Genomic DNA, 15,584 nt, shown 5'->3' on the forward strand with positions numbered 1-15,584 from the left:
TAGCTCTGCTTTAAGCTTCTTGGTCTTCTCAGCCAAGAAATTATTCTCAAACCTCAGTGCTCCAATAGTCTGATTAGTTTCATCAAACTTTGTGAAAAACTCTTCACAATTAAGCTCCATATCACTGAGTTTCTTGGTGGCCAGCCTATACAATTTCTCATATTTCTCAGAAAGTTTGTATAGTTTCTCATAGGCTGTGTGGATATCATCTTGATCATCCATCTTTTCACACTTAGAATCCACTACTTCTTCTTCTTCTTCCATATCTTCAACAATCCCTTCAGTAGGATTGATTACGGCAGTGAAGGCATTCATGATTCTGTCATCCTCATTGTCGGAATCATCCTTAAGTTCAGTGTTACTCAAGGTTGCAGCAAGTGCCTTACTCTTCCCAATACTTTTGAGATATGTGGTGATGCACACCAAGGAGTTGGACATGCTGATCATACAAGTGGAAATAGAGCTGAATTTGCATAAGACCCTTTGTCATTTTCTAGTGGCCCAATTACAAGACTTAGAGCCAAACGTTTCAAGGAAGCACTAAATGGGCTAGTCCAAGAGAATTGGGCTGATTCTAAAAAGACCAAGATGGGCTCAAATCATAATCAAGGCTTAGTCCATGTCATCTAAGCAATTGAAGAGGTTAATGCATGCAAATTCGCAACCAGCATGGTCTAACCATAAAAGGGTGTGAATTTGTTAAGTTCCAAGGATATTAAATGGGAAGATGTCTTGGTATTGGCTGGGCATGTTAATTCTAGTCATTTAGCTATTTTGACTGCCTTTAGAAGTCCTAGAATAACTAAAAATGTGGGAACTTGATTTGATTAATTTTTGTGTTGTTTTTGAGTTATAATTATGATTTTTACCTATTCTTGGAGGGTTGTTCCAAGTATATATTTGGTAGAACGAATTTTAAAAGAAGACAGATTGGTATTCAGAAAATTATTCTCCTTGTGAGTCTTGTGATCCTCTTGGTTCTTAAAAGAACTGTTGAACTTATCAAGTTAATCTTATGGCGTTCAAACAACCAAACTTATCACCTTTGATTCTTGAGAGATTCTTAGGAATTCCTGGTGTGGCATTTCAATTCTATCGTAGTCTTGGTTTTCATCTAGTTAGGTGACGGGTCAAGGCTCAACAAATCTTGTCTACACGATCTTGGGGTTCCAAACCATCATTGTTATTGGGTTTTATCACAATTGTTGGTGAAGTTCATATCATTTTGGTATCAGAGCTTTGGTTCTAAGATAAGTTTGACTATTCTTTTTACTTTCATTCTATTTCCTATTCCTTGCTAAAAAAAAAAAAAAAAAAAAAACGTGGGAACTTGATTTGATTAATTTTTGTGTTGTTTTTGAAGTTGTAATTATGATTTTTACCTATTCTTGGAGGGTTGTTCCAAGTATATATCTGGTAGAACGAATTTTAAAAGAAGACAGATTGGTATTCAGAAAATTATTCTCCTTGTGAGTCTTGTGATCCTCTTGGTTCTTAAAAGAACTCTTGAACTTATCAAGTTAATCTTGTGGCGTTCAAACAACCAGACTTATCACCTTTGATTCTTGAGAGATTCTTAGGAATTCTTGGTGTGGCATTTCAATTCTATCGTAGTCTTGGTTTTCATCTGGTTAGGTGACGGGTCAAGGCTCAACAAATCTTGTCTACACGATCTTGGGGTTCCAAACCATCATTGTTATTGAGTTTCATCACAATTGTTGGTGAAGTTCATATCATTTTGGTATCAGAGCTTTGGTTCTAAGATAAGTTTGACTATCTTTTACTTTCATTCTATTTCCTGTTCCTTGCTTAAAAATAAATAAATAAAAAAGAAAAAAGAAAAAAGAAAAAAAAAAAGAGAGGAGATTTTCTCAGTACATGAAGAGGAAAATTTCTCAGTCATATAATTTTTCAGTACATAATTCCAGTAAGAAAATTTCTTCATTTCAATCTTGTTTCTAACCTTATTCAAGTTCTTGACCTTGTTGATGAGTTTTGGTTGTTTCTCATTTTGAATTGCTGCTAGTTTAATTTGAATTATTTTCTTGAAGTTTGATTAAGAACTAAAGAAGACACAAAGGAGTGGGAAAAAAAAAAGGCAAGAGTGTGTGAGACCATAAGAGGGTAAAAGCCGTTTATAGTGAAAACACAAGTGCGAGTGTATCAATTCTTGAGTGAAACACGTAAGGGAGGGCTTGTGAGAATTCTAACTTTGTTTTGCAGATTTTAAATATGTCCAATAATCAAGAAGAAGACATAACTGAAGGACTTCGACCACCAACGAATCAGACCCTCCAAATGCAAGCGATGCTAGGGGAGATGAGGCGTATGTTGAAGGCTAAATTAGAACCTATTCATGAGAGGTTGGATAGGGTAGAAGTGGGAACTCCTAGGGGCCAGCAACATGACAACCCCAATAGGCAGAAAGGTGGGCGTGTTCCATGGCGGAATGTTGAGGAAGAGGCGGAGTCGGAGGAGGTTGATGGGCCATATGTGAACCAAGGCAGGTTTGAGCGTGGGTATGGGAATAGAGAAGCAAGGATGGGTAGGCCTAGGAGGGATAATGATTTAGAAAACATAAAGATTAAAATTCCATCTTTTCAAGGTAAAAATGATCCTGAAGTTTATTTGGAGTGGGAAATTAAAATGGAGATGGTGTTTGATTGTCACAACTATTCGGAGATAAAGAAAGTTAAGTTGGCTGCAATTGAATTTACTGATTATGCCATTGTTTGGTGGGATCAATTATTGATTAATAGGAGGAGGAATAGAGAACCACCCGTGGACACTTGGGAGGAGATGAAAATGCTTATGAGGAGGCGTTTTATACCCAATCACTATTATAAGGGATTGTATCAAAAGTTGCAGAGGTTAACTCAAGGTTCCAAGAGTGTGGATGAGTATTACAAGGTGATGGAGGTAGCTATGATCCGGGCTAATGTAGAAGAGGATCGGGAAGCCACCATGGCTAGGTTCTTTCACAGTTTAAATCGTGAGATTGTGGATATAGTTGAGATGCAACACTATGTTAAATTGACGGATATAGCGCATCAAGCCATAAAGGTGGAGGAACAATTCAAACAAAAGGGATTGGCTAGGAGGGAACAACCTATGGCTACCACTAGTCCATGGAAGACAACTCCAAAAAGGGACGAGCAGCTACAAAATAAGCCAAAATTTGAACCATCTAAGAGTGCCAACTCAAAGACCACTTTAGGTAACACCGAGGCTTCGAGTTCTAAAACACGTGATATTAAGTGTTTTAAATGTCAAGGGCGGGGACACATAGCCAGCCAGTGTGTAAACAAAAGGGTGATGGTGATAAATGCTCAAGGAGAGCTTGAGTCAGAGAATGAGGAAGAAGTAGATGAAGATGTCCACATGTCATCTTTGGAGGATGCCGATGATGAGCAAAATGCTGTGGTGGGAGATTTATTGGTAGCAAGGCGAGTTCTCAATGTGCAGGTTAAGGAGGAAGAAAGTAATCAAAGGGAGAACTTGTTTCATACTCGGTGCTTTGTAAATAACAAAGTTTTTAGTGTCATTATTGATGGAGGGAGTTGCACAAACGTAGCCAGCACTTATTTGGTGGAAAAATTGCTCTTAACTACCTTGAAACATCCTCAACCTTACCGGCTTCAGTGGTTGAATGAATGTTGCGAAATCAAGGTGACAAGACAAGTGTTGGTGGCATTATCCATAGGCAAATATGAGGATGAGGTGCTATGTGATGTAGTTCCCAAGCATGCGTGCCATTTATTGTTGGAAAGACCATGGCAGTATGATCAGAAGGTTACGCATAATGGATTCATAAATAAGTATTCCTTCACTCTTAAAGGGCAACCTATTACTCTTGTGCCATTAACTCCAAAACAGGTCAGGGAGGACCAATTGAAGTTTCAAAAATCAAATGAAAATAAGAGCAAGAGAAGAAAAATTCAATTACATTGCAAAAAAAAGTGAGATCAAGAGAGCATTATTTTCACACTAGCCCCTTATTGTACTCATATACAAGTTGGCTCTTTTATGTACTAATGATCTCGCTGGTGCATTGCCGAGCAATATTGTTTCTCTTTTGCAGGAGTTTGAAGATGTCCTTCCCAAAGAGGTACCTCATGGTTTACCTCCAATTCGAGGGATTGAACATCAAATTGATTTCATACCTGGTGTATCAATCCAAACCAACCTGCTTATAGGAGTAATCCCGAGGAGACCAAGGAACTTCAGAGGCAAGTAGGTGAATTATTGGAAAAGGGTTATGTGCGAGAAAGCATGAGTCCTTGTGCGGTTCCAGTCTTATTAGTTCCTAAGAAAGATGGAACATGGAGGATGTGTGTCGACTGCCGAGCCATCAACAACATAACGGTAAAATATCGTCATCCCATTCCTAAATTAGATGATATGTTGGATGAATTACATGGTTCTTGTGTCTTTACAAAATTGATCTTAAGAGTGAATATCACCAGATTAGAATGAAGGAAGGTGATGAATGGAAAACTGCTTTTAAGACGAAATATAGTTTGTATGAGTGGTTAGTAATGCATTTCAGTTTAACTAATGCTCCGAGCACATTTATGCATTTGATGAACCATGTTTTGCGTGCATTTATTGGCAGATTTGTAGTTGTGTATTTTGATGATATCCTAATTTATAGCAAAAATTTGGAAGAACATGTATGCATTTGAAATTTGTTTTGGAAATTCTAAGGAAAGAAAGGTTGTTTGCTAACCTCAAAAAGTGCTCATTTTGTACAGATAAGCTTGTGTTTCTTGGTTTTGTTGTTAGTAAAGGAGGAATTGAGGTGGACGAGGAGAAGGTGAAGGCAATCCAAGAGTGGCCAACGCCTACAACAATTAGCCAAGTGAGGAGTTTCCACGGCTTAGCTAGCTTCTATAGACGGTTTGTGCGTGATTTTAGTAGCTTAGCCGCCCCTCTCACTGAAGTCATCAAGAAAAATGTGTCGTTTAAGTGGGGGAAAAAATAAGAAGAGGCATTTAATCAGCTCAAAGAAAAGTTAACTAATGCACCTTTGCTTGTTTTACCTAACTTTGCTAAAACTTTTGAAATTGAGTGTGATGCTTCAAGAATAGGTATTGGAGCTGTTTTGATGCAAGAAGGTCGTCCAGTTGCTTATTTCAGTGAAAAGTTGGGTGGGGTAGCCCTAAATTACCCCACTTATGATACGGAGATGTATGCCTTGGTAAGGGCTTTGGAAAATTAGCAACACTATCTATGGCCAAAGGAATTTGTGATTCACACAGATCACGAATCTTTGAAACATTTGAAAGGACAGCAAAGGTTGAACAAACGCCATGCCAAGTGGGTGGAATTCATTGAAACATTTCCTTATGTGATCAGATACAAGCAAGGAAAGAAAAATGTGGTGGCTGATGCATTGTCCCGAAGGTATGCTTTACTTTCCATTTTAGATACAAAAATGCTTGGCTTTGAATACATTAAGGATCTGTATACACAAGATTTTGATTTTTGTGATGTGTTCAATGCATGTGAAAAAGTAGCATTTGGTAAGTTTTATAGGCATGATGGATTTTTGTTTCGAGAAAATAAACTGGGTGTGCCTGTGTGTTCTTTGCGTAAATTGCTTGTGAGAGAAGCTCATGGTGGTGGTTTGATGGGTCACTTTGGTGTAGCTAAGACTTTAGGAGTTTTGCATGATCATTTTTTTTGGCCTCATATGAAACGTGATGTGAAAAGAATCTGTAAGATGTGTATCACGTGTAAACAGGCTAAATCTAAGTTGAAACCCTATGGTTTGTACACCCCTTTGCCAATAACTAGTGAACCTTGGACTGATATTTATATGGGTTTTGTTTTAGGTTTACCTAGGACTAAAAGGGGGAGAGATTCAGTTTTTGTGGTGGTAGATAGATTTTCCAAGATGGCACACTTCATTGCGTGTCACAAAACTAATGATACATCACATATAGCTGATTTATTCTTCAAAGAAATTGTTAGGCTACATGGTATGCCTAGGACCATTGTTTCTGATAGGGATGCAAAGTTTTTAAGTTACTTTTGGAAAAATTTGTGGGGAAAGTTGGGAACCAAGTTGTTGTTTTCTACTACTTGTCATCCACAAATGGATGGTCAAACTGAAGTAGTAAATAGAACTTTGTCTTCCTTGTTGCGTGCTATCATTAAAAAGAACTTGAAAACCTAGGAAGATTGTTTGCCACATGTTGAATTTGCTTACAATAGAAGTATACATTCTACATCTAAGTTTTCACCATTTGAAATTATTTATGGTTTTAACCCATTGTCACCTTTGGATTTAACTTCTTTACCTTTGAGTGAACGTATGAACTTAGATGGCAAAAAGAAAGCAGAATTTGTAAAGATGATTCATGAAAAGGCACGGTTGAATATTGAAAGGAGGACTTAACAATATGTCCATCAAGCCAACAAGGGATGCAAGAAGGTAGTGTTTGAACCAGGAGATTGGGTTTGGTTGCACTTAAGGAAGGAACGTTTTCCAGAGAAACGGCGTTCAAAACTCCTACCTCAGGGTGATGGACCATTTCAAGTAGTAGAGCGCATCAATGATAATGCCTACAAGCTAGACTTACCCGGTGAGTATGATGTCAGTGCAGGCTTTAATGTTGCTGATTTGTCTCCTTTTGATGTAGGTGATAATTTGAGGACAAATCCTTTTCAAGAGGGGGAGAATGATGCACACCAAGGAGCTGGACATGCTGATCATACAAGTGGAAATGGAGCTGAATTTGCACAAGACCCTTTGTCATTTTCTAGTGGCCCAATTACAAGACTTAGAGCCAAACGTTTCAAGGAAGCACTAAATGGGCTAGTCCAAGAGAATTGGGCTGATTCTAAAAAGACCAAGATGGGCTCAAATAATAATCAAGGCTTAGTCCATGTCGTCAAAGCAATTGAAGAGGTTAATGCATGCAAATTCGCAACCAGCATGGTCTGACCATAAAAGGGTGTGAATTTGTTAAGTTCCAAGGATATTAAATGGGAAGATATCTTGGTATTGGCTGAATTTGTTAAGTTACAAGGATATTAAATGGGAAGATGTCTTGGTATTGGCTGGGCATGTTAATTCTAGTCATTTAGCTATTTTGACTGCCTTTAGAAGTCCTAAAATAACTAAAAAAACGTGGGAACTTGATTTGATTAATTTTTGTGTTGTTTTTGAAGTTGTAATTATGATTTTTACCTATTCTTGGAGGGTTGTTCCAAGTATATATCTGGTAGAACGAATTTTAAAAGAAGACAGATTGGTATTCAGAAAATTATTCTCCTTATGAGTCTTGTGATCCTCTTGGTTCTTAAAAGAACTCTTGAAGTTATCAAGTTAATCTTGTGGCGTTCAAAAAACCAAACTTATCACCTTTGATTCTTGAGAGATTCTTAGGAATTCCTGGTGTAGCGTTTCAATTCTATTGTAGTCTTGGTTTTCATCTGGTTAGGTGACGGGTCAAGGCTCAACAAATCTTGTCTACACGATCTTGGGGTTCCAAACCATCATTGTTATTGGGTTTCATCACAATTGTTGGTGAAGTTCATATCAGACTTCCCCCTTCTCCCCACCACCAGACCATACTCTCTCTTACCTCTGGCCCATGACCCACCGTGCTTGTATTGGCTGGATATAGGTGGGTGATGCCTGAGCCTTGTATGGGCTCCACTCTCATGTGAGTTCATGGTTTGTCTATCGTTCATGCGTTTGTCATTGCCTGTGAGTTTGTTTGGTCTCATTGTGCATTTCTGCTGCTTATTTTTAACCCTTTGTGGTGTAGGTAAGTCTGGGTCTTTATTCTTTGCATTTTTTTTTCCTCTCTGGGTTGGGTCTTGCTTGGGCACGGGCCATTTCTTCTTCAATTCGGCCCCTGTTTCCATTTATTGCTAGTTTGTGGGCCGACTAGTATTCATGCCAGGCCATTCCATTACTTCTATCATGTTATTACTTGACTTGTGCTTGTTGGGCCTCCTTTGGGACTACCATGTACTTTTCCTTTATTCAGTTCACATTGCCCAGTATTTCTATTGGGTTAATTCTCATACCATCTTGGGCTTCCTCAGCCCATTTTATTCCTTTGAACATCCTTGGCCCGCTTTATTCCTTTGGGCATCCTTGGCCCATTCCATTCTTACATTTCCATGGGCTTTTGCTAAATCTTTCTGGCTTCCCCAGCCTAATTACCATATCCTTTACTTTCAGGGTTTGTTGGCCTTTACACCAACCTCATTTATCAATTCCTTTCTTTGGGTTCCTCCGACCCATTTTTGCTTGCTTTCTATTTCTTACAATTCCCATAGGCTTACTACTTCCTTCTCCAGGCTCCCTTGAGCCCGTTTGTTTTCTTTGGGGCATTTTTTACTATTTTATATGCATGTGGACCATTATTCCTGCCATTTGGACTTAATGGTTTTTTTCTTACTTTGCTAACTCTTCTTTTTTCAATCTTTGTTATATTGTTGGGTTTTTTCCTGCCATTGGCCCTTTTCTTTTTTACCAAAATAGGCCTCAACAAAGGTTAATTTGTAAGAATCTTAACACCATGGTTTATATCAAAACTATAGGGCATTAGGGGTTTAGTTTAAAACCACCCCTAAAGTATAAGATTACAAAAGGATATTTTCACTGCTTTTTTTCCCCTAAATTTGGTCCCAACAAATGAAATACTTCTTTAATTATACAATAATCTTCAACATTTTCCATAGATCTTCTATTCTTATTGTATGCAGATAATAAAAAAAATTGTTCTCATGAAATTGTACAATCAAAGAAGTAAATGTAACTCAATTATAGGAAAAAGAAAAGGCTTATTATTTTAATTGTGTTGGCAAGATGTGTAATATAACAATTTTTTTACTTGCTACTAGAGAAAAATATTTTATAAAGTAAAATAGATGTAATGAATGATAATATTGTAATTTTTTTTTAGATAATTACAATATGTTGCAAATCTCGCAGCATGAATCATTTCCCCTTATATTTTAACTTTTAAAAGTTTTTAACAAGCAAATATGTTATAACTTTAGTTTCATTAATTTCTTGTAAAAGTTTTTATAAAACAAATATGTTATAACTTCAATTTCATTAATTTTCAATAAATCAAGGTTTGTAATTAGACATATTTTTCCTTCAAATTGGATTTAAGGAATATATTCTAACCTATAGTATTTTAATCAAATGACTCACTAAATCATATAAATAAATCACATGATTGTTAAGTAGATTATGTAAATAAAAGTAAACATGAATGCTCATTTGAATCGTCACTTAGTGCTTTTCAAGAAAATTTGTTTTTTACAACCTATGAGAATCATTATGTTAGCATATGAAATCCTAGATTAATAATATGACAAATTAAATAAATAATTTTGACAATGCAGTGGATTTATGAATATAGCAGTTATTTATACAAAATAAATTAATAATTATACTAAGTATGCTTATGAATGTTACGGGGTTAGTTGATGAATGATTAAAATTTGCAATTCCTTCTCAAAAAAAAAAAAATGCAATTCAAGTAGGCAAACCTTTTTTTTTTTTTTTTACAAGATAAAAATTCTACTCTAGCTTAATTTAAGTGTATATGTGTGTGAAACTCCCTCTTAGAGACTTAAACACCAGTCCTTGTCCCCCACACCTCACAAGCACTTATACTTGTGGAGTTACCATTGCACTAAGGGTGTGCAGTGGTAAGTAGGCAAACTTTAAAGACTATGAATGGATCTAAATATGTTTATGAATGGTTAGTCATTTATGCATAGAACAATAGGGACTTTGATGAGTTCGTTTATGTGAAGTCAAAAGGATTTGGTTTCTATAATATTGTTCAACTTCACCGATAGGATTATTTGAGAGTTTTTTTTTTTTTTTTTTTTTTTTTTTAATTTTCCACCATAAGAAAGATAACTTTACAATTGAGCATCATTATTGATTAGGTATTTTTGTTTGCATTGCTATAAATTCTCAATTAAAAAATATAAATCATTATTTTATTGAACATATAGAAGAGTTATTTATTCTTAACTCATCTCTAAATCTTCAGGAAACTTGTGAATCTTTTTAGAATTGGTGATATTTATTTATTAGTAAACAAGTATGCAAGAACAAATCATGAAAAACAACTAAAAATAAAGTTTCACAATTACTATCATGATATAGTTCAACATTTGGATTTCAAAATTTTTGTTAAATATTTTTGAATTGCACCAATGACTAGCAAGGGCTAGAATTTAATAGCCTACTAATTTGTTTATTTAGTGGTTCTATATGTACTTATTCACTTATTTTTCTCATTTCTATTGCAACTATGGAGCACATTTTTAATCATGAATATTATCAAACATAGGTTTCACAACAAAATGAAAGATTATATTCTAGGAAATTTTTTGATTTTGTACATCAAAAGGGAGATTGGTGTGAAATTCAATTCATTATTAATATTTTAAAGAATATCGAGTTCCATTTTGATATATCATAAATGATTGAGTTGAATATATATATATATATATATATCATTTGTGTCTTTTATTTTGTTGATACTAAATGGATATTAGTTTTGTTTTTCATATATTTATTTAGTTTTGAATTTTTAGTCTTACTTTAGAATGATCAAAATTTTGGTTCATGTTTTGGCATCCTAATAACAAATTTCTAGTATTATCCTTAATCATTTACTATTCATAATTTTATTTATTTATTTATAATTTGATTTTTTTTTTTTGGTTGAAAGTTTATAATTTGATAGTTACAATAAAAAAGAATGAGATAAGAATGATAGATATATTCAAACTCACCAAAATGTGACCCACAATTAAGCTCAAATATCTGGAGTTATTTGATTTTTCTTTCCGTCTCTTTTTATCTATATCTTAGCTGTTTTGTAATAAAAGAATCTGTTTGGGTCCAGTCAAACCGCGTAGCTTTGAACCCAGTCGTGGTTTATAGGTTTTTACAATTATAGTCATCAAAATGGTAAAGAATAAAGAAAATAATACACACAACATCCAGACCACAGCAAGATATCCCGACCACGTCATCGCCCGGCTGAGGGTCGCACTTCTTTGATTGGATCTTCCATTATCGATCCCTCTTTCTCTCTCTGTCTCTCTCTCTCTCTCTGCATTCGCATCCAAAGCCAGAGCTTACCGTCGATCTCACTCTCTCTCTCTCTCTCTATTCGGTAATTTCATCTCTCTCTCTCTCTCTCTCTCTCAGATTTAAATCCTGTGCTTTTTTGTACGTTCTAGTTCGTTTCTTCTGCTGAATCTCTATCTCTGTATCTTATAAATAGATCGCTTGCTTTGCAATTTGCATATCCACCTAAATCTCAGTAATATTTACTTCTTTTGTTTCAATTCATTATTACTTCTTTTGCATATCTCTCATTTCATGATTGTTAAAAGAAAAATCATTCATCAAATTTCCATATTAGGAATATATTTTTGAATTATAAGCTCTACGAAGCTAGTGCTGGTCTTTATTTATTAATTTATTTAAATTTTCAGGTCCCTTATAAGCATGAACCTGAGGCAATTATAAAAAAAAAACAGAAGAAGTTAATTAAGATATGTAAATGTCATTTAATTACCGAGTTTTCGTATAGGATTTTCGTTTGCCAATAAGTAGGTCGAAAGATTTTGATATTTCAAAATTATATATATATATATATAAGGGAGACGTATATCTGATTAAGTGAGGTTTAGTAACTACAGGATCTATGAATTTTGTCCTTGCTTGATGGTGCTATGTGAAGTACACATTTCGTTGATTTAAAAAAAAAAAAAAAAATTACGCGTGGATTTTTTAGATTTGTTGCTATGAAGTTTATAATATTTTGAGTTACATAATCAGGATATGTTGTTTTTCATAAAATTGATTTAAGTGCTTCTTATTGTCAAACTTTCTTGTTTTTAGAATTTAAAGGGATTTCCGAAAATTGATAGCATATTGTGAATGCTAGGGTATATTATTGGCTGTTGGGTTAAAGTTTTGATTTCCATCAACAAATAAACTATAGGGAGGGGGTTGTAATGTGTTGTAGTAGTCGTTAAAATTCTGGATCCATTGATTCATATTCTTCTTCCTTCTCAAGATGGTACTGCATTTTTTAATATTGATGTCATCATAACCCCAAGGAACCAATCATAAAATAAAAAATAATAAAAAATAAAAATAAATAAAAAATCATAACCCCACAATTGACCTGGGGACAACCTCATTAAATTCTCCTTCACCCTCCATTTTGGAGCTAAAACTCAAATATTAAAAAGAAAAAAAAAAAGAAAAAAAAGAAAAAAAAATGTAGATGCTAACGTAGTTTCATTTTGTTACTTAGGGTTATGTGGCTTTTGTGGCCCTCACAACTCTTTTATATTTTTTTCTAAATTTTCTTACTGCTTTATTTCAATTCAGAGGAACCATCGTATTTTCAAAACCATGTACTGGAGGACATAAAGACTGAGACAATGTAGTTTTTTCTGTTGATGACCTCTGTTTTGGCTAACATCGAGCCCAAAAAAAGCCTTTGTTTAAGACTGTGTCTCTATTTTGGCCAACATCATAAAGGTCAGACCTTGGTGTGATGGCAAGTACCTTTTTCCCAAGGGATGTGTCATGGGTTTGAGTTGCCGACCAACCACCTCTCCCAGTCCCACATAAGTAGAATTATTGTGCATTAGGTATGACCTGATTTAAGAATGTGTCTTTTCCCCTCTTTTGATTTTTATTTCATTTCTCCTTTTGGAATAGATATGCAATGTCACTGCCATATGCCAAGGAAGTGGGTTGACCCCAAAGGAGCCTAGCATATGTGGCAGCTCTTATTTATGCCTTTTAATTACCTCCCAAGATTTAAGATTCTATCTCTTCTTTATACCTTGTGAATCACCTCAATTGGTTTAATATCAGAAAATTTTCTTTGTGGCCTTTAGCATCTGTCAGACAGGATATAACAATTTAATAATTCTACCAAAATGTTCATGAGTACAACTGGTTTGCTGATGCAGCTGTTTGGTTAAGTGGTGCAAGGTCATTATGTCAGGCGTGGAGGATCTCAAAGAGAAAGAACAAGTGGATGGAGATATCCCCATCGAGTCTGAAAAATCTATGCCGTCATCTCAAGAGGAGGTTGTGTTAAGATTCTAAATTTCTTTACACACTTGATCTATAATTGACCGAATATTGCATTCATGGAAAGCCTTTAATTCCATAGTATTTTGTAATTGAGACAATTTCTCAAAGCTTATGGTTGACTCAGATTATGATTTTTGTAGGAGGCGGCAGTAAAGAAGAAATATGGTGGAATAGTGCCCAAGAAACCACCACTCATTTCTAAGGTGATTTTTGATTTTGAAATTACTTATGGCTTTTGTCAATTGGAATTTGGAAGAGTTATCCGTTTGAGTTGGTTTTCCTTTAAAAGTTTTGGCTGTGATCTCAGGACCATGAACGTGCTTACTTTGATTCTGCAGATTGGGCTTTGGGAAAGGCAGGCATATTATCTTAATCATTTTTCTTGTCCTTGACAAAAGTGGAAAACATGCATTAAGTTGACTTACTAATATCTTTTATGCTTTGGATGATAACAGCAAGGTGTTGAGAAGCCCAAAGGACCACTTGAAGCCCTTCGGCCCAAATTGCAGGTATTAGTTTAATTTGATTTTTTTTATTTATGTTGTGCTTAGTTTGCAAGGATTTCTGTTCCTTCTGCATTGCAATGGTCAATTTGTACATACTGCTGCTATTACTTGCTAAATTGCATGATAGGCGTTTACCTTTTTGAATGAGATTGTTGTAGAGCTCTGATTGATATATTTCCTGAGTTTCTGCATTTAAAGTTGAATTCTGTGATGTTTGCAGCTTTTAAAAGACCATGTAAGGTACCANCGATCATCCTTATGTCTCCTAGGGGGGCCTGGAATGCTCGTTTTCATTTCGGCCAGCCTGCTCCTGTGGTGGGTCCGTCTTCTCCTTGCTAACAAACCTTTGCAATTTTTATTGTCTAAAAAAAGCTTCTATATATTGCTTTAAGTCGTAGCAATCGGACGTATCATAAACATGATCACAGTGGAAACAGCAGTACTTGTCCCTAGGCTTCTTACTAAGATCTCCCTTCAGCTTACCAAGAAATGTTAAGGCTCTTTCGTTCTTGATCTACATCAGGACTTGGTCAATCTGGGCAGTTAGCAGGGTGAAACTTGTGAACCTCATAGTGGGGAGTTTGGAGCACCTGTCCTTCAGTCGGTCTCCAGTTCTAGCAATCTTCCATCCTTTATCTTGTAATACATCCTTTGGTCTCTCCCTCTTCTTGGGCTTCTCTTATCGGGTCAGCAACTCTCTTCTGCGTTCATGTACTTTGTAGCCTTGTAAAGTACATCCGACATGGTTTTTGGGTCATTTTTGTATAAGAAAAATAAAAACTTATCCCTTCGTAACCCATTGGTAAACACAGCCATTAGTATCTTGTCGTCAACCTAAAAATCGAGAGGGCTTCCTTGTTAAAACGGGTTATATAGGATCTCATCATTTCTTCCTCCCACTACTTAATGCTCATTAGGCATGCAGTAGACTTCTTATACATGTGCCTTCCTATAAAATGCGCAGCAAACTGCGCACTCAGTTCCTTCAAGGTACTGATAGAGTTAGACGTCAGTTTGCTGAACCATACCCTCACAGGACCCTTCAAAGTAGTCGGGAAAGCCTGGCACGTGATTTCGTCCGCAACACCCTGTAAGTGCATGAGGGTTTTGAACGATTCCAGATGATCCAAGGGATCCTATGACCTGTCGTAGGTTTCTACCTGTGGCATGCGAAACTTTGATGGAAAGGGGAATGAAATGATAGGTGCAGTAAAAGGTGAGTTCGTCCGATGGACTAGCTCATTAAGGTTGCTTGACACCCGTCCTCTGAGGGCGTTCATGATGAAGTCCATCATCTCCTTCATCATTTGCATCTCTGCGAGCATGTGCGATGGAATAGTATCTGCAGCAGATGGACGACTTGTATCTTGTTGCTCTTGTCTACTTGGGGCGTTGCTGCGTTTCGGCCCCTCCTGGTTCCTTCTCTCAGCACTGGTACCTTTTTCGTCCTTTTCCTGGGTGTTGAGCGCTGCGTTCTTTTGGTGCAACTACTCCTCTAGGTCATGATTCTACTTGGTAAGGCATTCTACCACTGCTGTGAGAGTTTGAACTTGTCTCTCAAGGGCAATGGTGCGTGGTTCGTCCTTTTGATGGTTATTGGTGGTTGCCATTGAGTAAGTAAGTACCATGCAACTTTTTGTCCGGGAAACAGTAGTATGGCTTTCTAACTTCCCTACAGACGACGCCAACTGATGAAGCTAAAAATTGTCAGTAAGCTGCTCAATCCTCATGTGCTCTAGACAAAACCTGCACAACACAGAAAAAGAGAGAGTACCAGTGTGGTACCGGCCAAATAGCCACTGAAGGTTAAGTTAGAGAACTATTTCATGACTCTAGAGTGCCAGAGCTGGGGTCAATTATGCATACCTTGTTTATGAGGACTTAGGGTTTTTTATAGTAGTGTAGAACTGACTCCTGTTTCTTAGGCAAAAAGATCTTTCTTTATA

General features: G+C 36.2%; 1 protein-coding gene and 1 pseudogene across 3 annotated transcripts; both read left to right on the forward strand.

Annotated features, from left to right (window-relative positions):
• Positions 1–2,232: 2,232 nt before the first annotated feature.
• LOC112005557 (uncharacterized) lies at positions 2,233–6,952 on the forward strand (annotated as a pseudogene).
• A 3,986-nt stretch (positions 6,953–10,938) lies between these two features.
• Positions 10,939–13,659, forward strand: LOC136061035 (uncharacterized). 3 transcript variants are annotated; one of them, XM_065767606.1, is made up of 5 exons: positions 10,939–11,180; positions 13,028–13,126; positions 13,273–13,335; positions 13,440–13,487; positions 13,588–13,659. In XM_065767606.1, exons 2-5 carry the CDS (start codon positions 13,034–13,036, stop codon positions 13,651–13,653), a joined length of 270 nt encoding a protein of 89 aa, XP_065623678.1. In that variant the 5' UTR covers positions 10,939–11,180; positions 13,028–13,033; the 3' UTR covers positions 13,654–13,659. The 3 variants fall into 3 exon arrangements, with proteins under 3 accessions (XP_065623678.1, XP_065623677.1, XP_065623676.1); XM_065767605.1 differs by having other exon boundaries at positions 10,940–11,180; positions 13,019–13,126; XM_065767604.1 differs by having other exon boundaries at positions 10,946–11,180; positions 13,006–13,126.
• Positions 13,660–15,584: the final 1,925 nt, after the last annotated feature.

The sequence above is a fragment of the Quercus suber genome, unplaced genomic scaffold (genome assembly GCF_002906115.3).
Source record: "Quercus suber isolate HL8 unplaced genomic scaffold, Cork oak 2.0 scaffold_827, whole genome shotgun sequence".
NCBI lineage: Eukaryota > Viridiplantae > Streptophyta > Magnoliopsida > Fagales > Fagaceae > Quercus > Quercus suber.

What these genes read in the sequence shown, in the direction of transcription:
- LOC136061035 (XM_065767606.1), top strand. Translation starts at nt 13,034, where the DNA reads ATGTCAGGCGTGGAGGATCTCAAAGAGAAAGAACAAGTGGATGGAGAT. An exon ending in TGCCGTCATCTCAAGAGGAG is followed by an intron (nt 13,127 to 13,272) that starts GTTGTGTTAAGA and finishes TGATTTTTGTAG; the next exon opens with GAGGCGGCAGTAAAGAAGAA. An exon ending in CAGATTGGGCTTTGGGAAAG is followed by an intron (nt 13,488 to 13,587) that starts GCAGGCATATTA and finishes GGATGATAACAG; the next exon opens with CAAGGTGTTGAGAAGCCCAA.